The sequence below is a fragment of the Ranitomeya variabilis genome, chromosome 1 (genome assembly GCF_051348905.1).
Source record: "Ranitomeya variabilis isolate aRanVar5 chromosome 1, aRanVar5.hap1, whole genome shotgun sequence".
NCBI lineage: Eukaryota > Metazoa > Chordata > Amphibia > Anura > Dendrobatidae > Ranitomeya > Ranitomeya variabilis.
In genome coordinates, this window is record NC_135232.1 from 33,207,679 (window position 1) to 33,231,904 (window position 24,226).

The 24,226-nt window shown below is 47.5% G+C and overlaps 1 protein-coding gene across 1 annotated transcript in view; it reads right to left on the reverse strand.

Annotated features, from left to right (window-relative positions):
* The window catches only part of LOC143804128 (class I histocompatibility antigen, F10 alpha chain-like), a 604,087-nt gene that overhangs the window by 221,575 nt on the left and 358,286 nt on the right, over positions 1 to 24,226 (reverse strand). The window contains exon 3 of the mRNA XM_077281900.1: positions 15,143 to 15,421. Coding sequence (XP_077138015.1) covers positions 15,143 to 15,421 — 279 coding nt within the window. The remainder of the gene's footprint in view (positions 1 to 15,142; positions 15,422 to 24,226) is intronic.

Consider the following 24,226-nt stretch of genomic DNA (forward strand, 5'->3'; position numbering starts at 1 on the left):
TTACAGATCGCTTTTTTTTTTTTTTTTTTGCGGTCACCGGTAAACAGTTAATTACCGGCGATCGCAAAACAGGGGTCGGTAAAAACCGACCCTGATCATGTTCTTTGGGGTCTCGGCTACCCCCAGCAGCCGAGACCCCAAAGATCTTCCGGGGGCCGAGCGGCGGGCGCACTGCGCATGCGCCTGCCTTTTTTTCCCCGGAAAAAGATGGCGGCGCCCCTCGGGAGCCACGAGGAGCACCGGGGGAGATAGGTGAGTATTGGGGGGCTATCGGGGGCCATCGGGGACCCTATTTCTCTGTCCTCCGATGTGCGATCACATCGGAGGACAGAGAAATTAAATGGCAAATCGCGTTTTTTTTTTTTGTTGCAACCGCCGGTAAACGGTAAACCGGCGATCGCAACTCGGGGGTCGGTAAAAACCCCCCGAATCATGTTCTCTGGGGTCTCGGCTACCCTCGGTAACCGAAACCCCAGAGAAAATCCGACTCTGGGGGGCGCTATTCACTTTTTCCACAGCGCCGTTAAGTAACGGCGCTGTGGTTTAAGTACGCTTAGCGGCCGCCGTTAAAAGGCGTATCGGCGGTCGTTAAGGGGTTAAAGGGGATGTCCAGGTTTGTAATGAGTCTGCAGTCATTCTTTGTGACTGCAGACTTCTGAATTCTCACAGTGCGCACTGCACGCTGTCAGGATTCTCTCGTGCTGGCGATTTACATACATGCGGTCATGAGCTGACTAGACATGTGTGGCCTCACTCAATGAAAATGAACTGAGTGAGGCTGGGCACGTCTAGTCGGAATGTGGTCAGAAGTATACAAATTATATACTTGTGCTGACATGACTGTCCATCGGCAAGAGAGAATCCTTAGGCTATGTGCAAACGTTGTGGATTTTGCTGCGGATCCGCAGCAGATTGGCCGCTGCGGATTCACAACAGTTTTCCATGCGTTGTACAGTACCATGTAAACGTATGGAAAATGAAATCCGCATGGTGCGGAAAATACCAAGCGGAAACGCTGTGTTGTATTTTCCGCAGCATGACAATTCTTTGTGCGGATTCTGCAGCGGTTTACACCTGCTCCTCAATAGGAATCTGCAGGTGTAAAACCGCAGGTGGAATCCGCACAAAAACCGCAGGTAATCTGCAGAGCATTTTACCTGCGGATTTTGCAAAAATGGTGCGGAAAAATCTGTACACGAATCCGCAACGTGGGCACATAGCCTAAAAGTGTGCAGTGCATTAGTTGTGAGAATTCAGAAGAGTGTGATGTCAGGATTCAGCTCTGCAGGTTCCAGTAGTTATCACATGGACACTCCACTCATGTGCGACTTTCATGGAAAGTCATCCGGCGATTACCGGGTCCGGTGGAGGGAGGTCTGTGCACAGTGCAGCACAGGCAGTGAGGCAGGGACTGAGGGTGTGCACAGAGAGAGAATGGAGACCCGGAGACTGCCCGTCCCAGTCTACGCCGTAGCCTGGAGCCCTCATTATCATAGGAATATGGCAGTTAATAAATTGTTTTTCTAAAGCTTTATAGTGTAGTTTTAGGTCAGAGAGGGATGGTTTTTTTTACTCAAATAGATTTTTATTAAAGAATAACATCAGGATACAATTTTTCCAGAAGACATTCAATTTCACGTGACACCCCAGAAAACCAATAACAAAACTTATCCCTCCCCCCATTCTCCCGATAGACAGCTTGTATTATCATTCCAATATTCCCCAACCCTACTAATAGAGGTTATTATAATGTTTCGTCTCGTAAAGCAGTGTAAGAGGGTAAATACCTCAGACAGTTTCTCTAGGTCTTTCACAATGGTTTCAATGACCCTATCCATACTCCAGCCATTAGCAGGTGGCTCCAGAATCCAGGCTCGGATGGTGATAGATTACAGGGGCTGCCACAGATTCCCGTAGTGCCGGCGATCCAGTCAGGACGTCCGGACCGGGGTGGTAGATTTCCCGCTTGTTGTGCTTCTCAAGCACTCAGGTGGCCCGGGCGCAGGTGCGTCCAGTGCGATTGGCAGTAGTCTGTTCCCAGCGCAGCCTGCATGTGTCACAGAATTTAAAAGGGCATCTCTCGGATTGTCTATCTGTCTGTTTGTGTCATGTACTATTGCCGCTTTAAGAAGCAGAAATAGTTCTCTTGTCCGAACTTCCTCTTTCTCCGTGCTGTTTAGCAGAGAGATATGCATTGTAAATCAAACTGTCACATTTTTTTTTCCGGACTGTTTTCAGCTGCAGTGCTGGGTATGTGTAGTTTTTTTTGTGAAGAAGTGAAATTTAAGTTGTATCTATCATTTTTGATGTGACATAAGTGTTTTCAGAAACGTGATTTTAGTGACATTTGATATTATTGCAATGGCATACGTGATATCTAAGAGGAAGTGTGTCTCTGACTGACAGCCGTTTTCATTTTTAATTTTTTTAACTCTCTTAGGGGGTCTTTTTTCTTTTTGCGGCATTTTAAAGTTTTTTAATTAAGTTTTCCTCAATCTTCAATCTCTTTACCTTTTTATTTTTTATATATATATATTTTTGAAAAAAGTTTTTTTTTTTTTTCTTTACTATTGTATCAAAGTTTTGAGTTTTTGGTTGTGAACTAAGTTTTTGACGGTTTTTCTTATCGTTTTGGGTTTTTCTTAGAGTTTTATATACTCATTTTTAGAAGTTTTTTTTAGTACTGTTTTCTTTTTTCATTTTTATGTGTTTTTCATTTTCATTTTTTCCTTTTGCCATGGGGAACAAAGTGGCCGAGCAACAGGAAAGTCTTTTTACTTCCTGATGAGAAAACAGCCCCTAGATAGTGGCAGAATACGAAGGTGTTAAGTATGTGAAGATTTTTGGAAGGTATAAAGTACGTGAAATTCATTAGAATGGCAGATTTCAAGCTGCGGAATGGCATAACGTAGAAAGGAAAATAAGGGAAGTTACAGTAGCTGATGTTAGATTGCTGAATACTAATACATGGTATGAAGTGGCAGCAGAGCTTACATCGTTTAGGTGGAACAGAAAGTTATGTGAGCAAATCAGGAAGTGATTTTTGTGGGTATGAGACGGGAGAATCTGCGCAGTCTGCTTTTAGCAGAATCCATGGTATAGGTAGTTATTTTTGCACAGTATGTGGTGCGCCCCGTCTCTCCCTACAGGGAGAAGGCATAATTGCTCCTCTCTATTATTCTTGTTGTTCTCATCTATCCTCCTTTTTTTTTTTTTTTTCTCTGTCAGTCTTTTTCTCTCCGCATTCTCTCTCCTTTCTCTCTCCTCTCTCTCCACATTCTCTCTCCCCTCCTACTATTCCTTTGTCTCACTCCTCAACCCCTCCTCCTTCTTCTTCCTCTTTTTTTCCTCCGTGTTGCCGGCTGGGCCAACGCCCAATTCAAACAATATGGTGCTTACAGCACAAGGTGTCCCTGGCACAGTCCAGCCATTGCCAGTTGTGATATCGGGGAAAGAGGGTGAAAGCCCCCCCTACAGTGGGCAGCCCCAGACATATCAGGCAGCAGTCAGCTCAGCCCTGGGTGCAGAGGGGGGAGGAGTGATATCAGAACGAGCTCACTGACAGATCCTCCGTTACCTCATTTCACAGTCAACAATATTGTAACCCTTAAGGTTTTACATGAACTTTGATATCACTATGTATTGATAATGTACAGCTTCAGCACCGGTCAGAGCTGCCTACATCCACATTCACACCAACATGAAACTATAATCCTAATCCATCATAGCTTCAGCAAGGGGGGAGACATCCTCACATAAAAAAAAAAAAAAAAAAAAAAAAGCAACTTCTAAGTCCAAAATCAGTCAGTGTATGACCCCGGTACAAGCCATCACAACTATTCCTCTGATGAAGATGAAGAGGGAACATCATACATGCTGTCCAGTACTAGAAAAGAAGCCCACAGGCACCAAGAATGCAGGGGCAGATAGAGGCACCACCATTACACTATGTGCACTGCACTTCAAGTCAGGTGACAATAGTCCAGACCCAGGGATGCCATTCTACCGAAGAATGTAGCAGAAGCAGCAAACATATGCAGCCAGCTGGAATGATCTCTGGGCCATGAATGAAAATAGAAGCAGGTGATGCACTCTGGCCAATCATGAAGGAACAATTCAAACTTCCAGCAGAATTAGATGTACACGCTTGGGAGTCAGAGGCCACAGCTAATTGAACAGCTCAGAGAGTGGGCCAAAGGCAGATTGGCAGGACAAGCCATGACATGAGCCAAGATAAGACAGAGTCTGTAAAGAAGTTTCATTGCAGAGTAATGCAAGTATTCCAAGACTTGGGCTTCACCATTCATGACCAGATACACAGGCAAATGTTGACACAGGCCTTTGGGCATGGACTGAGACAGCCAATCAGGAAACCACTGATAGTGGCTAGGCCTAGGAACAGGTCAATAGCAGTGGACTGACCCAGCAAAATGTTTTATGTGCGCCTAGGAGACTGTTTATTGCCGATTGTCACCAAAACTGCCGCCATTATAGCACCACAAAGAGCGCGAAGAAGGAAACGGGTGCCGTGCTGCTGAGAACGCTGGAAGGGGAGCCAGAGGTGAAGACGCTGCAAAGTGCTGACCAACACACCACCAGAAGAACCGCTGCAGACTCCAGAGAGGAGACACCGACCTCAATAAGGTTAGCAAAGGGGAGAAGCTATGTCGGAGCAGGGGGAAGAAGTGATGGCAGATGCAGCCGCAGCCCCTGTAATGCCCCAAGACCTTGGGTTGGATGCAGCCGCCGGTCTCATGGCACCCCCGGGCCTCGTCACTGATGCACCTGCAGGCCCCGTCTTACCACCGCAGCTTCAATCAGCAGACCGTACCCCGCTGCTGCTACAGTACCCATCATGCCGTTGATCACAGTAGCCAAAAGGATTGAGTCTCAACCAGGGGTGCAGAAGACAGCCCCTCTCATGGTGACTACTGACCTGGAAGCGCAACCACCCTACAAAGACAGAAGAAGTGTCAAGGGTTACATCTGTGGCAAGTTTGGCCATTACCAGAACAGAGGCAAGCAAGCCAGGCCCGCAAGACACTATGCTCCTGACATGTAAAACTTCATCTGCAAGACCAATACCTCAAATTACCCTTAAAGTGGATGGCGTTGTCAGATCCAAAGTGGTGCAGCCAGAAGTGTGATGACACCTGTGGAACTCGCTGATCCCACCTGCCTATCAGAATTCTCTGTGTCTCGCATGGGCATTGATGGTCAAGTCAGACATTCTAAGCTTACAAAGCCCCTGAGCGTGTGCACTCAGCCAGGACACTCTATCCTGTCCCAGTTTGTGGTGTAAAGGACCTGCCACTCAACCTGCTGGGAGCGAACCTACTGCAGAAGCTGAAGGCAACCACAGTGTTCCAGGAAGATGGGACAGTGACACTTTCTTCATCCCTGACCCAAGAAGAGTCATGCTGGCGGCCCTACAAGAACATTAAGCAACCAATGAGGCCTACTCAAGGAGGTACTGGACATAGTACCAGAAAGTCTATGGTCTAAGGGACCCCAGCACGTGAGAAAACCTCAAGTTGCCCCAGTACGGGTGTCACTCAAGCCATGTACCCCGTACCCTCGTAAGGCCCAGGCCAGGCCTAGAGTCAAGCTGCCTCTGACCAACTGAAGGTCTACCTGGAAATAGGAATCATTGTTCCTCGCAAATCGCCTTGCAATACCCCGCTTTTCCCCGTCAAGAAAAAGACTGTAAAAGGAGCGCCAGCCAAGTTCAGAATGGTATATGACCTGAGAGCTGTGAATGACACCACAGTGTTTGAAACTGCAATTATGCCGAATCCGCACACTCTGCTCTCGAATGTGCCTGCCACAGCAAAAGTGTTCACAGTGACCGACCTGGCGAAGGTTTTCTTCAGTGTTCCCCCTCATCCGGAAGACCAGTTCCTGTTTGCCTTAATGCACCAGGGGGGACACCACACATGGACAGTGATGCCACAGTGGGCCCAGAACAGCCCTTCACAGTTCACCAAAGCAATGTCCACAGTTCTCACCAACTGAGTCACAGAACAAGCAGAAGTAACCCTGCTACAATACATGGACAATCTACTCCTTTGTGCAGTTGACTTTGACACGTGTAAAGCCCATTCCTTGTATCTCCTACTCTACCTGGCGGAGCAGCACTGCAAGATCTCAAAGAACAAAGTCCAGTGGTGTCTGAAGCAAGTTACGTTCCAGAGACACTGTATTGCTCACCAGGTGAAACACCTAACAGATGACCGGAAGACCACAGTGGAGAAGATGGTCCCTCCGACAACTCCAAAGGTGCTACAGGCCTTCCTTGGTCTAGTTTCATATTGCAGAGCCTGGATCCCTGATGCTTCCGTCCTAATGCAGCCTCTGTGTGAATACGTCAGTGTGACCCCGTTCCTCCAGACAGATGTGGCCTTCAGTTCGTTCAAAAAGTTAAAAGGCTCTGTAGTCTCAGCGCCAGCACTAGGCCTATCTGACTACAAGAAGCAATTCCGTCTCTACTTGATGAGAAGAGAAGGCCTTGCTACTGGAGTCCTGACACAGCTTCAGGGGGGAAAGCAGAGACTTTCGGACTACTTTTCAGCTTGCCTGGATCCAGTTGCAAGGGAAGCCTCTTCCTCCCGCATGAGAGCAGCAGTTGCAGCACACGCCCTCCTGGACAGGACTACTGACATCAGTGGAAAAACCATTGGAAATCCTGGCTCTGCATGACATCTCAGCAATCCTCAACCAAACCCAGCTAAAACATCTCTCCACCGCCAGGCATCTTCGCCTCCAGTGCTCTCTACTCCTGCCCAACAATGTCACCATCTCCAGATGCACAGTCCTCAATCCGCCCACTCTACTCCCACTCCCAAGGGGGGATACAGATACGGATCCTCAGATAAAAAGTCTGATCAAAATCGGCATGATACCTTCTGCAGGGATCTGAATTTGCTCCGGACGGATGACCATGATTGCTTCAGCATCATGCAACAGGAAACAGCAGGACTACCCAAGGTGGCAGAAGAGCCACTGACCAACCCAGAGTTGATCCTCTATGTGGATGGCTCCAGATTTGCAGATGATGAAGGAAGATTCCACACGGGAGGTGCAGCGACCAGCAATCAAGAGATCCTGTGGTCCAGAAGTCTGCCGCCCAGTCTGTCAGCCCAGGAAGCAGAACTGATAGCGCTGATGAAGGCCTACCAGATGGCAGAAGACAAGACTGAGAAAATGTTTACCGATTCAAGGTACTTGCATGGCATAGCACATGACTTCGGACCCATCTGGGCTGCAAGGGACTTCCTCACAGCAAGCGGAACAACCGTGAAGCATCAATGGAGCCATTAAGGACCTGCTGAACACACTTCAACTTCCAAAAGTGGTGACAATGCTAAAAGTCAAAGCGCATGGAAAACTAAACACAGTAGGGGCACGAGGCAACAACATGGCGGATATGGCAGCCAAAGAAACAGTCAAGGGAAGACAATATGGACAAGTGGAAGAGGTCGTAGAGCCGGACGGCTACTACAGGACGGCTGAAGACAGGAAACCTGACAAGATGACATCCTGGGATCTGCTCAAAAAAGTTGCAAGAGCAAGCCCCAAAGGACAAGAAGGAATGCTGGGTGCAGAAGTGAGCAACACATGAAGAAGGAAGGGTATACTAAATGGACTACAAACCCTGTTTACCCCGAAGCATGTACCCTATGGTGGTCCAGTGGGCACATGGGCCCACACACAGATTAAAGACACAGATGAATGATCCGATTGGTGCTTACTGGTTCGCTCCAGAAATCTCCACCCTAACAGCCAAGTTCATAAACAGCTGTCTGACCTGTGGCAAATGCAACCCTGGAAGAATGAAGAAAGTTCCCACACATCAACTTGCCAGACCACTGTACCCCCTTCCAGAGGATCCAGATAGACCACATCCAGATGCCGCCAAGTGGAGGATTCGAATATGCCCTTGTGGTCGCGGACGTGTTCTCAGGATGGCCAGAAGCTTTCACAGTGAGGAACCAGTCAGCAAAGACTACTGCAAAGAAGCTACTCTCAGAGACGAGATATGCAGCTATGGGGTCCCAGAAGTGATAGAGAGTGACCAGGGACCTGCATTCACAGCAAACCTCACATGAGAGATCTAGTCAGCAGTAGGGTCAGACTTAGGCCTACACACTCCCAATCACACTACTCAGTGTTAGGCACACTCCCAGAGGCCCAGAAAAGCTGTCACCATATGAAATTTTGTTTGTGTCTAGTCCCAGGTTAGGGGTATCCTTTCCCTTAGCAGCTGATTATGCAATATGATACTTTGTCTGCTTATGTAATTGAAATCACCAAGAAACTTGCTAACATCCATTCTCGAGTTTTTTTCTTCATTGCCAGATCCAGATTCAGTGTCCGGTATGCACTCCTAGAAGCCAGGAGACTGGGTGTTGGTGAAAAAGCTTGTAAGGAGAACACCACTCGATCCCAGATTTGATGGTCCTGCTCAAGTGCTGCTGATGACACCAAACTCTGTGAAACTGGAGGGAAGACTCGCTTGGATCCACTCATCGCATGGCAAGAAAGCTCCCCTACCAGAAGATGACACCCAAGCCAGAATGATGTCGTGGATGCCCTGCCTGACCGAACAGATGACCTACCTGATAAAGACTGCACATCGCTCACTACACCTGCTATTGACTAAGAGACTGATTGCAACGAACCCCCGTTAGGGACAGATCTCCTGACCGCCCATTTGCGAAAAGTCTGTATGGAGTGGGGCACAGGCGTTAGGCTTGTGTCAGTTCGCCAACAGCACAAAAGAGTTGCAGCGCTTTGGGACAGGAGGCTAGGATTAGGGCAAGTGATATCTAAGGGGGGCTTGTGATAGAAATATATATATCATGTAGATCTCACTTGCATGTATACTCCTCTATAATCAAATATATACTTATATGCTCACAGCTAATATATATATTATAATCAATGGTTTAAAATGGCTGACAAACTGATATAAGCCAGACAGATTATATGGGGTTTTCCACCCCTAAAAGCAGAAGAGAGTCAGATGTTTGGTGACTGCTGGTCAGGTGTCTCCACTTTGTCCTAGACAGAGAACTCGAGTTTAGTTGCTTGATCAGCAGTCATATGAGCATTAATCACAATATTCCATATATGTTTAGATAACCAATGACAGAGGAGCTAGACAATATGATAATTAACTAACCACCCCTGACAACCCCTAACCACTCCTTTCTATGTGAAAATATAAAACTATGTATGTACAATAAAGTATCAGTATTGATGGAATGTTGTTCTGTCACAGTTGTGTACAGTCCATTCTTGATGAGCGCTCAAAATACTCAGTCTAATTGGGAGCGGCCACAGCACACACAGGGATATATTTATCCAACCCTAATATTTCCATAACAGCGTCCACAACTTTTCATATAGGGCAGATTTCCCCCTTTTCCTGTAAACTGCCTTCTCCAGTTTAATGACATGATTCGCTTGCTTAATAAACTCTCCTCTGGTTGGCGGTTCCTCCCTTATCCAACATCTTGCGATCACCTTCCAGGCCATGTAAAGTAATCTGGCAACTGCCTCCTTCAAGACATTATCCACCATTATCTCCTCCACACATCCCAGAAGGCATACCACCGGTTCCATTGGAATCACACATCTATATGCCCCCTCCATACGAGTCAGGACCACTATCCAAAAAGAGGCCAATCTTGGACATGTCCACATCATATGATATCTCAGTGCACCATCATTCCTGCATCGGGGACATTCTGAAGAAGGTCTTAGACTCGCCTTGAACAAGACATCTGGAGACTTTTAGACTCTGTGTATTATATAAAGCTGAGACAGTCTACTCGGGTCACTCAGCGACAATCGTGGTATCCATTCCAAAAAGATTTCCCAAGTATCATCCTCCAAGGGGCCCAACTCCCTCTCCCACTTAGCCCTGGCTTTAATTGGAAATTTAAGTAGAAAGGTATGCATTAAGTCCCCATATAGGGAGGATATTACCCCTCTTGTAGTCCCATTCCCACATATATAATCCAGCACAATGTCCCCCTGAATAGTGAGACCTCCACCCTTACCCTGAGCTATGCATGCATGCTTCATCTGCACATATTGGAAACTTCCTGTAACTGGGGAAAAGTGTTCAGCACCTGCTGATCCAACAACTGATAGACATACTGTATCCCGTTGGCCTGCCATTCTTTCAAACCCCCTAATGCCATAAATTCTGGGAGATTCTTATTATTCCATATCGGTGAAAACCGGGTCAAGCAAGTGACCCCACAAATTTGTTTAATCTTCCCCCACAATCTATGTATCAGAAACAGTGTAGGGTATGTTTTCCCAAGTATCCCCAGGGATCCATCCTCTAGACCAGTGGTCCCCAACCTTTCTGACCTTGAGAGCCACATTCAGCTTAGAGAGAGGGTCGCGAGCCACATCCAGCCCCCACCCCCTTCAAAGCAGTGTCAACCAAAGCCCCCATTACAGGTATAATAACCAAAGCTTTGCACATAAATCACTCCAAAGCAGTAAACTGAGATCCAGGGGTTCCTACAATACCCCCATTCTGTATTCTCCCATCAAGCACTCCCAACACACTGTCACATCCAGCTTTGAGCACCTCCTCTAACAGGTAGTACCACCTTCTAGTGTACCATACCTAAAACATCTCTATACCCCTAAGACCAGTAAATGTGCATCCAGATCTGCATTTCTGTGCAGGGCAACTCACAAAATTCACCATTTTGAGATGTTCTCTTCATACAAGTTTGCTAGACATTGAGCTAATGCACCAAGCTGGCAGACAGTTGCGAGTCACAATTCATGGGACCGCGAGCCACATGTGGCTCCCGAGCTACAGGTTGGGGATCCCTGCTCTAGACATTGAACCACAGAACATCTATTCATCAATTTTCCCAATGCATGTTATATCGAGTTGGAAATCACCTCATGTGCCCAGCCCCTTAAATCAGAGAGGGATGGTTAAGGATGAGCAAGCAAGGGGCAGGGACAGGCAGTGATGGCTACTTGCGGACATGAGTGGCACTTGCGGTTTTGCACTTGCAGTGAGACAAAAAAAAAACACTGCTAACAGCATTTTTTTTCCATCGCTGCAAGTACCGCATTTGCCGGATTGCGGCAAAACTGCAAGTGCCGCACATGTCTGTAAGTCTCATGGGGAATGAATGAGGCCAAACGCAGTGTTGCCGTAAGTGATCTGTTATGCGGCACATGCGGAAAAACTGCTGGATCTGCTGCAAAAGGCTACTGTCACATCAGCGATTTTTACCAAAGTCACTGCCGATAGTGTCATACTCACCAAAGGGGGAGGCAGCACTAAAAGTGCCTAGGGCAGCAGAAACTCTAAATACGTCCCTGATTGACACACTTCACAAGGAGTGTAAGCCACAAAAGGTCATTGCTAAAGAAGCCGGCTGTTCACACAGTGCTGTATCCAAGCATATTAGTGGAAAGTTGAGTGGAAGAAAAAAGTGTGGTAGAAAAAGGTGCACAAGCAACCGGGATAACCGCAGCCTGGAAAAGATTAAGAAAAGGCCATTCAAAAATTTGGAGGAGATTCACAAGGAGTGGACTGCTGCTGGAGTCATAGCTTCAAGAGCCACCACACACAGACGTATCCAGGACATGGGCTACAAGTGTCGCATTCCTTGTGTCAAGCCACTTATGACCCATAGACAACGCCAGAAACATCTTACCTGGGCCAAGGACAAAAAGAACCGGACTGTTGTCAGTGGGCCAAGGTGTTGTTTTCCGATGAAAGAAAATTTTGCATTTCATTTGGAAATCAAGGTCCCAGAGTCTGGGGGAAGAGTGAAGAGGCCACAATCCAAGCTGCTGGAGGTCTAGTGTGAAGTCTCCACAATCAGTGATGGTTTGGGGAGCCGTGTCATCTGCTGGTGTAGGTCCACTGTGTTTTATCAAGACCAAAGTCAGCACAGCTGTCTACTAGGAAATTTTAGAGCACTTCATGCTTCCCTCTGCCGACAAGCTTTTTGGAGATGGAAATGTTATTCTCCAGCAGGACTTGGCACCTGTCCACACTGCCAAAAGTACCAATACCTGGTTTACAAACAACAGTATAACTGTGCTTGATTGGCAGCAAATTTGCCTGACCTTAACCCCATAGAGAATCTATGGAGTATTGTCAAGAGGAAGATGAGACACCAAACCCAACAATGCAGACGAGCTGAAGGCTGCTATCAAAGCAACCTGGGCTTCCATAACCCCTCAGCAGTGCCACAGGCTGATCGCCTCCATGCCACGCCGCACTGATGCAGTAATTGATGCAAAAGGAGCCCTGACCAAGTATTGAGTGCATTTACTGAATATACATTTCAGTAGGCCAAGATTTCTGAATTTTAAAATCATTTTTCAAGCTGGTGTTATAAAGTATTCTAATTTACTGAGATAATGACTTTTGGGTTTTCATTGGCTGTAAGCCATAATCATCAACATTAACAGAAATAAACACTTAAAATAGATCACTCTGTTTGGAATGACTTCATATAATGAGTTTCACTTTTTGCATTGAAGAACTGAAATAAATTAACTTTTTGATGATATTATAATTTTGTGAGAAACACCTGTATATATAATAGAATAAAACGGCAATTCAGCAGCTGCGTACAGTAAAATACAGCAGGAGCCGACAAGATAGAAGAGATGGATGACATACAGTAAATACACATAGAATAGGTAGATATAGAGATGTCAGTGACAAATACAATTAGTACAGTGTGTGTACTGGACATGTATTTAATAATTAAAATAATATTTTTCTTTTAAAAAAAAATAAGTGGGCTCCGGCGTAATTTTCTTAACCAGCAGAGGGAAAGCTGGGGGCTGATTTTTATAGCCTGAGAAGGGGGTAATACCCATGGAGCTTCCCAGGCTATTAATATCAGCTCACAGCTGTATACTTAGCCTTTACTAAGTGTACATATATGTACATACAATGTTTTGAAGAATATTTCTTTTGCAAACGATGTGTATATGACATAGAGAATTTCTCTATGTAAAAGCTCATGTTAAAATCGCATTGCAGTCGGATGTAAATCAGATGCTAGGTGTGAAAAATCGAATTGTACTTGCATTATACTCGTGCGACTCTCGGCAGGGAGACTCGGGCTAATTTTTTGTACATTTAGTGTGACACCAGTCTTAGTTTTTGCCTCCAGTAGGCGTACACTCCCGAAACTGATGCTCGGCAGAGCGCACGTTTGCTGTGTCAGCACCATTACAGGCTATGGCCCATCGGCACAGACGCCAACACAAGCTCCAACTGGGCCAACACACAGGTGCCTGAAAGCAATGTGAGAGCACCCTAAATCTGCCTGTGATCTCCGTAATGTCTCCTTACATATATGACAATCGTCAGGAATAGACCAGCTATTTATATTTATGCAGTTGTCAATTTCGTGTCAGTGCAATGATACATGACCGATATTAACCCTTTCACAACATTGCTATTTTACATTTTTTTTATGTCTTCCCTTCTTATAGGAGCCATAACTTTTTTTCTGTCTATATAGCTGCGTGAGACCTTGTTTTTTTGCGAGACAAGTTGCACTTTTGAATGACACCGTCCATTTCACTATTGATTTTACTGGAAAACAGGAAAAAAATTGTAAGTGCAGCAAAATTGCGGAAAAAAAGTGAAAATTCTACAATAGCTTTTTTTATTTAGATTTTATGGTAGTCATTATAGGGTAAGAATGATCCAGCAGCACGATTCTCCAGGTCTGTGTGATTACGGTGGTATAAAGATGCAGAGATTTACTTTTATTTAATCAGCAAAAAAGGTTTTCGAAAGACGTTCAAGAAAAAAAATGTTACTTCTGTCGCGATTTCTCAAAACCTGTAACGCTCTCACTGTTCAGGTGACGGGGCTGTGAGGGACGGGACTGTGTGCACGGAGTTGGCGTTTTTATTACTACCATCTTGGGGTTGATGTGACACATTCATCACTTCTTACTTTATCCTGTAATGTTGCGGCAGCTAAAAAACTGCAATATTGGCGTTTTGAATATTTTTTTTCTCATTACGGTGTTTACCTAATAATAATAATCATTTTATTTATATAGCGCCAACATATTCCACAGCGCTGTACAAATTATACCTAATTTAAATAAGGTAAAAAGGTTTTGATTTACATTTTTAAAACAATTTTTTCTTGCATTTTATAGTCCTTTTAGGGATTCAGAACCTGCAGTCACCGATCCCTTGTATTCGATCCTGCAGCACCGCAGTATTGGTGTATATAGTACAAATTGGGGTCTCCTGTGAAGCTACAGGAGGGTCTTCTGCTCCATCATGAGAGACAGGGGTGTTCAGCAGACCCCCGACTGCCATGGCAGCTCATTAGCTCCCCACGATCGTGCTGCGGGAAGCTGATGGACGCTTAGAATAAACGTTTGTTGTAAATGCTGCTCTCAGCGATTGACAGTGGCATTTGACAGATTAACAGCCATGGTTGGAGCTCGGCTTCACCCCCAGCATTTAGCGGCAGATGATGGATGAATAGAGCAGCCATCATCTGCCGGAACGTGGTGGCTCAGCTCCTGATCCTGCACCAGAGACAGGGAGAAGACACTGAATGTACCGGTATGTCAAATGTCGATAAGGGGTTAAAGAGAACCCATCTCCTCTCCGCACTCGTCTATATTAGGACAATTCTGGAGCATCTTTTCTTAGGTTTCTGCATTCTGTGGTTCCTCTGTTATTCCTCCTGGAAATGTATAAATGACTGGACACCGGCTGTATCCTGCACAATGTGGCCGCTCCGCACTGATCGCACGGTGTTAGTCTGTGTAGGACGCCCCGGACTAGTGACCCCAAGCTGTCAGACAAGTCAGACATGTCTAGAAGGAAGAACCGAGGAACAGCACAATATGGAGCGGTAAGACAAGATGGATTCACAGAATAACCATCAGGAGCCGAGAGGGGCTTATTACCTATATGGGGGTTCAGTGTGAGGACAGCGGGGACTACAAGTACAGCAATGACCATAATCACACAGAGGTGACAGGACGCAGACAGCGGGGACTACAAGTACAGCAATGACCATAATCACACAGAGGTGACAGGACGGAGCGCGGACAGCGGGGCTGTGATGATGATGAGCGCTCACCTCTCCTCTCCAGATCTTCTCTCCCGTTCTCCACATGTTTCTTCAGATACTCGGTACAGATATTCTCCAGATAATTCTTCCATCTCTCCCCCCATTGTTCCTCTGGACTGTTCAATCTCTGTGCGGAGATCTGAGCCTGCGCCATGGTGGGGACATATGTCCACGTCTGTGTGTCCAGGGCCAGGAACTCTCTCCCATCATATCCAAACTGATCGTACCCTGTGATCCCGCCGTCATTTCCCAGCTCACAGCCGGTCATCCTCTGGAAGGAATGGAAACCTGCAGACAACACAGCAACATGTTACACAGAAGAAATATCAGCCTGACGGTCCAGTGATGAATGTTCCCGGTGTTTCCCATAATCCCCAACATCTGCTGTGTGTAATCGGCCACAGATAATGTAGAGCAGCGGAGACATCGTGCACCGACCACAGTCTGACGTCACTACATGGAGATCGTGTAACCCCTTAGGCTACGTTCACATTTGTGTTGCTGGGCGCAGCGTCGGCGACGCAACCAACAACGTATGTACACAACGCAGCGTTTTGCGACGCATGCGTTGTCATAAGATAGTAAGGATCAGGAATTTCGGCACAGGGAAAACGCTACAAGTAGTGTCCTCTGCGCCGTCTTGTGCGTCAATATGACGCATGCGTCGTAAAACGCATTACAACGCATACCGGTGCATGTCCATGCGCCCCCATGTTAAAGATAGGGGCGCATGACGCATGCGTCGGTATCCGTCGACGACGCTGCGCCCAACAACGCAAATGTGAACGTAGCCTTAGTGACCTGTGCGTCATTGCTGGTTCTTATTCTTTATCGACACCACCTACAGCCCTGAGGATACAGCGCCCCCAGCGGCAGATTTATAGAGAGCGGAGATTACTAGGAGTCATTTGCCATTTTCGGGCGCAAGCGATTCTCATCTTCTGATAATGATAATAGCATTTTGAGTTATGTGATTGGACAGTAGAGCTGTCTGTCATCAGTGGAGGCTGCAGGTGGAGCGGTGACATGTACGGAGATGCTGCACATGACCAGGCAGCAGACAGCGCAGGTCCTGGAGGTGGCAGAGCTGAATGCGCTGTGCGGCTGTCAGTCATCTGCTGTGCACGCTCCTCCCCGCACACTGGTTAACCCCAGAGCAGCCGGATCACAGCTCGGACGGTTGTTGGATCAGTAACTGCTGCGTCTCCCTCCGTCATCTCCCGTCTGTCAGCTCAGAACTCAGGAACCCTGGGGACACGGGCTCAGCAGGAAGCCCCCACTAATGTCCTGTGTCAGCTTCTCCCCCAGTGTCTCCTCCATTCCCCAACCTCCCCTTCTCTGTCCCATGCCTCCTCTGTTCCACGGTCTCCTCTTCCCCTGCCTGTGTATCCTCCATTCCCCAACGTCTTCTTCTCCTGCCTGTGTATCCTCCATTCCCCAATGTCCTCTTCTCCTTCCTGTGCCTCCTCCATTCCCTGACCCCCTCTTCTCCTGCCTGTGCCTCCTCCATTCCCCGACCTCCTCTTCTCCTGCCTGTGCCTCCTCCATTCCCCGACCCCTTCTCCTGCCTGTGCCTCCATTCCCCGACCTCCTCTTCTCCTGCCTGTGCCTCCTCCATTTCCCGACCTCCTCTTTTCCTTCCTGTGCCTCCTCCATTCACCGACCTCCTCTTCTTCTGCCTGTGTCTCCTCCATTCCCCGACCTCCTCCTCTCCTTCCAGTGCCCCCTCCATTCCCCGACCTCCTCCTCTCCTTCCAGTACCCCCTCCATTCCCCGACCCCCTTTTCTCCTGCCTGTGCCACCTCCATTCCACGACCACCTCTTCTCCTTCCTGTGCCGCCTCCATTCCACGACCACCTCTTCTTCCTGTGCCGCCTCCATTCCCCGACCTCTTTTCCTTCCTGTGCCTCCTCCATCCCCCGACCTCCTCCTCTTCTTCCTGTGCCTCCTCCATTCCCCGACCTCCTCTTCTCCTTCCTGTGCTGCCTCCATTCCACAACCACCTCTTCTCCTTCCTGTGCCGCCTCCATTCCCCGTCCTCTTTTCCTTCCTGTGCCTCCTCCATCCCCCGACCTCCTCCTCTTCTTCCTGTGCCTCCTTCATTCCCCGACCTCCTCTTCTCCTTCCTGTGCCGCCTCCATTCCCTGACCTCTTTTCCTTCCTGTGCCTCCTCCATTCCCCGACCTCCTCCTCTTCTTCCTGTGCCGCTTCCATTCCCCGACCGCCTCCTTCCTGTGCCTCCTCCATTCCGACCTCCTCCTCGCCTTCTTGAGCCTCCTCCATTCCCCGACCTCCTCCTCTCCTTCCTGTGCCTCTTCCATTCCCCCAACCTCCTCTTCTCCTTCCTGTTCCTCCTCCATTTCCGACCTCCTCCTTTCCTTCCTGAGCCTCCTCCATTCCCCGACCACCTCTTCTTCTGCCTGATCCTCCTCCTGTCATGTTGGACGCTGTTCACACTAGGGCGTCCGACAGACAGCGGTAATTCCACTTACGTCCACTACACGCTCAGTGGCGTTGGCTAGACTTTATCCAGCTTGCTCGGGGTTAATCTAGCTGGTAATTTGGTTGGAGGCTGGGTCACGCCCACGGCTTTTAAATAGTTGTGCTGGACTTTGGGGCGTCGCCGATTATAGCTTGTGCCTGGTGATCTCGGTTTGGAGTGGTGGTCTAGGAGAAGGAATATCGTATCTGGTGGTGTATTATCCTTTGTCATATTTCTCCTTACTATATTTGTATTTGTTTTGCCCTGTGCACATTATAGTGTATTCCTGTGTGACTGCGGCGTGGTGCGTTTTTCAGTTTTCCCTGTCTGTGCTTTCTGTGGGGATTGGTGTGTGGTCTCTTCACTGGCTGGCGGGTGGTGGTTTCAGCTTAGGGCTGAAACAGGAGACCGGGTCAGGCCTGGTGGCCCAGACAAGCACACCTTTAGTGAACTTCTGGGAGAGGGACAGACAGGGTTTCCCTAGCCTGAGGGATATCACAGGGGCCTGGGTAACCAGTCTACCCAGTACTCCCGTGACACCTCCCCTGAGAAATAGTGTGATCAGCTCCTCACCTTTCCCTGTAAGAGGGTTAACCCCTTCCTCCTCTGTGTTCTTTTCCGGTGTTTTGTGCTGAAGAGAAGGTTGGGTTAACCCCTTCACACCGGCCTCTTCTGTTCTCAGCCCCCTCTGGCTTTTCACCTTCACTCTGTGGCCATAAACTGTGATACAGAGAATTCTTGGCCCCTTCTCTCCCACCTCAGTCTGACCAGGTTACGGTTCTGTTCACACTGTGTCTTTTTACGCCGTTTAAAAATTGACAATATTAAGCAGAAGACGTCTCAGAAAATGAGTTTGTTCCCTGGAGTTTTGTGAACCTAAAGCGTCTTTTACTTCTGTTTTTCAGTTGTTTCCTGAGTGTTTTTTGATCTCCATAAAGAAAAGAAAACTTGTTATTTGTGGCAAAAATGCTTAAAAAAAGTGCAAAAAAATCACCTCATCCTTCCCATTAGCGTCTACAGTAAGTATTGAGCGTTTCCTGGAGAATCTACAATCTTCTTTGCCGTTTTGTGAAATTCTGAGCATTTAAAAGAAGCTGAAAAGACTGAACAGATTATTGCACAATGTGAACAGCGAGTTGTTGTTACATAATTATGTTCTTTCTTCTGAACATTTTTTTTCCAGTGGTTTCTGCAGCATTTTCTGCTCCACAAACATCAGTGTGAACACAACCTACAAGGCAGTAAGAGAACGGCTCGGTCAGCAGATTTTGGTGTTGGGTTTTCGGCCCGTTGCACCCTGTATCCGAAATTCAGAGACCCTCTGTTCTGTCATCGTTTAATCAATTAATCGGACATCAGCAAAACAATAATCCAGATATTCAGCAGGAACACAAAAATGTGGGGTCCGGCTGATGAGACCTCTGTGTACCCAGAGACATTGCGGTTCTGTTATGTGGGGTCCGGCTGATGAGACCCCTGTGTACCCAGAGACATTGCGGTTCTGTTATGTGGGGTCCGGCTGATGAGACCCCTGTGTAACCGGAAACATTGCGGTTCTGTTATGTGGGGTCCGGCTGATGAGACCTCTGTGTAACCGGAGACATTGCGGTTCTGTAATGTGGGGTCCGGCTGATGAGACCTGTGTACCCGGAGCCATTGCGATTCTGTAATGTGGGGTCTGGCTGATGAGACCTCTGTGTAACTGGAAACATTGCGGTTCTGTAATGTGGGGGTCCGGCTGATGAGACTTCTGTGTAACCGGAGACATTGCGGTTCTGTAAAGTGGGGGTCCGGCTGATGAGACTTCTGTAATGTGGGGGGTCCGGCTGATGAGACCTCTGTAACCGGAGACATTGCAGTTCTGTAATGTGGGGGTCTAGCTGATGAGAACTGTGTAACCGGAGACATAGCGGTTTTGTAATGTGGGGGTCCAGCTGATGAGACCTCTGTGTACCCGGAGACATTGCGGTTCTGTTATGTGGGGTCCGGCTGATGAGACCTCTGTATAACCGGAGACACTGCGGTTCTGTTATGTGGGGTCCGGCTGATGAGACCTCTGTATAACCGGAGACACTGCGGTTCTGTTATGTGGGGTCCGGCTGATGAGACCTCTGTGTACCCAGAGACATTGCAGGTCTGTAATGTGGGGTCCGGCTGATGAGACCTCTGTACCTGGAGACATTGCAGGTCTGTAATGTGGGGTCCGGCTGATGAGACCTCTGTGTACCCAGCAGGGCCGGACTGGCCATCGGGCACTTCTGGCAAATGCTAGAAGAGCCGATGGCAGTAGTGGGCCGCTCGCCAGCGCCGACTCCCAGCCCAGCTGGGGCTGTGCTGTAATACATTCTATGGGGGCTGTGCTGTATTACATTCTAAGGGGGCTGGCTGAATTACATTCCATGGGGGCTGTGCTGTATTACATTCTATGGGGGCAGCCTGAATTAAATTCTATGGGGGCTGGCTGCATTACATTCTATGGGGCTGTGCTGCGTTACATTCTGTGGGGGCTGTGCTGCATTACATTCTATGGGGGCTGTGCTGTATTACATTCTATGGTGGCTGTGCTGTATTACATTCTATGGGGGCTGGCTGCATTACATTCTATGGGGGCTGGGCTGCATTACATTCTATGGGGGCTGTGCTGTATTACTGTCCTTTTCCAAGATGGCGTCTTTGGTCTCATGTGCACTGTGTCTTCCTGCTATAAAACTCCACCCCAGCCTTCAGTCTGTGCTAGAGTATTCTGCCTTGCATCCAGCTCCTGACTCTGGTGACTCCCTGGCTATATAACTGCTCCTGTGAACCTGTGGGGTGATTCTGCTACTCTGCTCTGAGTTCCTGCTGCACACACCAGTTCCAGCAATCCTCCTTAATCTGCTGCTCGTGTTTACTTCCATCTGCATTTGCTGGACATGTAAGCTGTTTCTGCTCTGCAAGAATCTGATACTATAACCCAGGCCTCCCTGGTTGAGCTAAGATATTATTTGAACTGCCTTATAAGCATATCTATCTGTGTTTTGGACTAAGCAAGGACTTATTCGTGTCAAGTATCCTGAATAATAATTGTGCTTCATAGACTTTCTGCGTGATTGCATTTTCCTCTGAAGTTTCCTATAGACTGCTAAGCTGCATTTAATATTTACACCAAGTGTTGTGGACTTGAGTTTCTCTCTGCATCTGTTTGAATCACTGTGTGATAATATAGACTTTACCACTTATAAAACTGTGTCCTGTAGTTGTCTTGTTCCATGCAAAGAGTCTCCTGAGTTATCCCCTATAATTATTACAATTACATTCTATGGGGGCTGTGCTGTATTACATTCTATGGGGGCTGGCTGCATTACATTCTATGGGGGCTGGCTGCATTACATTCTATGGGGGCTGGCTGCATTACATTCTATGGGGCTGGCTGCATTACATTCTATGGTGGCTGGCTGCATTACATTCTATGGGGGCTGGATGTATTACATTCTATGGGGGGCTGGCTGCATTACATTCTATGGGGTCTGGATGCATTATATTCTATGGGGGGGTTGTATTACAGTCTATGGGGGAGGGCTGAATTACATTCTATGGGGGGCTGTGTTACATTCTATGGGGGGCTGTATTACATTCTCTGGAGGCTAAATTGTATTCTATGGGGGGGCTGTATTATATTCTATGGGGAGGTGGGCTGTATTACATTCCATGGGGTGCTATATTATATTCTATGGGGGGCTGCATTATGCTCTGAGGGGGCTACCATATATTATATACAGGGGCTGCATTATACTATATGAGGGGGCTGCATTATATTCTCTGGCGGGTTACATTATACTCTGGGGTGGCATCATTATACTATATGTGGGCTGCATTATACTGTATTGAGGACTATGGGGAATACATTATACTATATGAAGAACTATGGGGTGCATTATACAATGGGAAGTGAATTGTACTACATGGATGACAATGGCAGGCATTATACTATATGGAGCACTATGAGGAATGTATTATACTATATGGAGGACTGTGGCAGTACATTACACTATATGGAGGACTGAGGAGTGTATTATACTATATGGAGGAATTGCAGTGTATTTTAATATATGGAGGACTATGAGGAGTGTATTATACTATATGGAGGACTGAAGTGCACATTATAATATATTGAGAACTATGAGGTGTATTGTACTACACAAGGAAAATGCTGCCTATTCATCGAGTGATTGGATTGTATATGTGGGAACAGAAATCCTTGTTCTCAGCAGCACATCGCCGGTGTAAACTGTAGATGTGCTGCTGATAACATGATACTGTATGGAGACAGATTGATCTAATTGTGATTGTTCTGTTCGCTTCATTCTTTCTCAGTTGGTGTAAAGAGACCGGGAAACAAGCGAGCGACTTCACTATTGTCGATCACACTCGTTTAGTGGCCTGAGATTAGCGCATGTAAATACAGCAGAAATACTTCGCAGGGAGATCAGGCAAGGATGATGACAGTTGTAGTTAGCACCCGACACCTGGGAATAGCGCTAACTCTACTGCTTTTCCCAGCCGCCAGAGCATTTAATTTTGGTATGTGTAATGATGTTTAGGGTTGATGTCAGCTGCGCAATGTCAGACACCCCCACTACTAGCCCAGACCTGGCGAGATCCAGCGACTCTGAAGAGCGGTGACGGTAGTAACAATACTGCTCTTCACAGTCGCCAAACTCAGCGCAAGATCCGGAATATCTGAAGAGCAGGGACGTTACTGATGTCACCGCTCTTCAGAGTCACCGGGTCTTTTCTTGGTACTGCAACTAAAAGCAATAAATAGGACTGAGCTGTAATGCTGGATACAGCTGTGATTATGTTATACTAGATGGTAGCCCGATTCTAACGCATCGGGTATTCTAGAATATGTATGTATTTTATTTATGAAGATTTTAGAATAATACATTGAATACACAGGATTCAGCTGGCTGCGAACAATTAGCGAAGCGTGGTTCAAATCCCGCGCCAATTCGCGGCCGGACTGCGCCTGTCGCTGATTGTTCACGGCCCGCAACGTAGTATATAGCACAGCCCACGTAGTATATAGCACAGCCCACGTAGTATATAGCACAGCCCACGTAGTATATAGCACAGCCCACGAGTATATAGCACAGCCCACGTAGTATATAGCACAGCCCACGTAGTATATAGCACAGCCCACGTAGTATATAGCACAGCCCACGTAGTATATAGCACAGCCCACGGAGTATATAGCACAGCCACGTAGTATATAGCACAGCCCACGGAGTGTATAACAGCCCACATAGCATATAACACAGCCACGTAGTATATAACAGCCCATGCACGCAGTATATAACACAGGCCACGTAGTGTATAACACAGCCCACGCGGTATATCGCACAGCCCACGCGGTATATCGCACAGCCCACGCGGTATATCGCACAGCCCACGCGGTATATCGCACAGCCCACGCGGTATATCGCACAGCCCACGCGGTATATTGCACAGCCCACGTAGTATATAGCAATGTGGTCATCATATCCCTGTTAAAAAAAAGAATTAAAATAAAAAATAATTATATACTCACCTTCCGTTGGCTCCAAATCCAGGCGAAGCGGTTACCGACGCTCCTCGCGCGCTCCGGTCTCGAGTGCATTGGGGTCTCGCGAGATGATGACGTAATGGTCTCGCGAGACCGCTACGTCATCATCTCGCGAGATCGCAATGCATGGAGCGGTCACCGGAGCGTCGCGTCCGTTAGCGCTGCCATTAACCCTGTGTGAGCGCTGACTGGAGGGGATTATGGAGGGGGCACTGACTGCGGGGATGAAGGAGCGGCCATTTTGCCGCCGGACTGTGCCCGTCGCTGATTGGTCGCGGCAAAACAGCCACGACCAATCAGCGACTTGGATTTCCATGACAGAGGCCGCGACCAATGAATATCCGTGACAGACAGACAGACAGAAGAACAGAAAGACGGAAGTGACCGATAGACAATTATATAGTAGATAGTCGTGTTACACTCCCCTCACTACTTGTAACCTACAAGTGTACAAAGATATTATACAGTCATCAATCATGTGACAAGTGGGCCTGTGTAACTTCAAATGCCAGGGCTGAATTTTCGTCCCAGTCCGGCCCTGGTACCCAGAGACATTGCGTTTCTGTAATGTGGGGTCCGAATGATGAGACCTTTGTGTAACCGGAGACATTGCGGTTCTGTGTCCCCGGATACAGTGGACTCTGCTGACATCCGGCTGCATTATTGTCTTTATGTTGTGACTTTTGTGTTGTTTCCAATTATTCCTAACAACATTGTGTTATATCAGCCGATAACGGCGGCCGTGATCTCCTGTGATAACTCGTTACTAGGGTTGAGCGAAACGGATCGGACAAATTCAAAAATCGCCCACTTTCGGCAAAGTCGGGTTCATGAAACCCGACCCGATCCTTGTGTGGGATCGGCCATGAGGTCGGCGATCTTCGCGCCAAAGTCGCGTTTCATATGACGCGTTCAGCGCCATTTCTCAGCCAATGAAGGAGGATGCAGAGTGTGGGCAGCGTGATGACATAGGTCTCGGTCCCCACCATCTTAGAGAAGGGCATGACAGTGATTGGCTTGCTTTCTG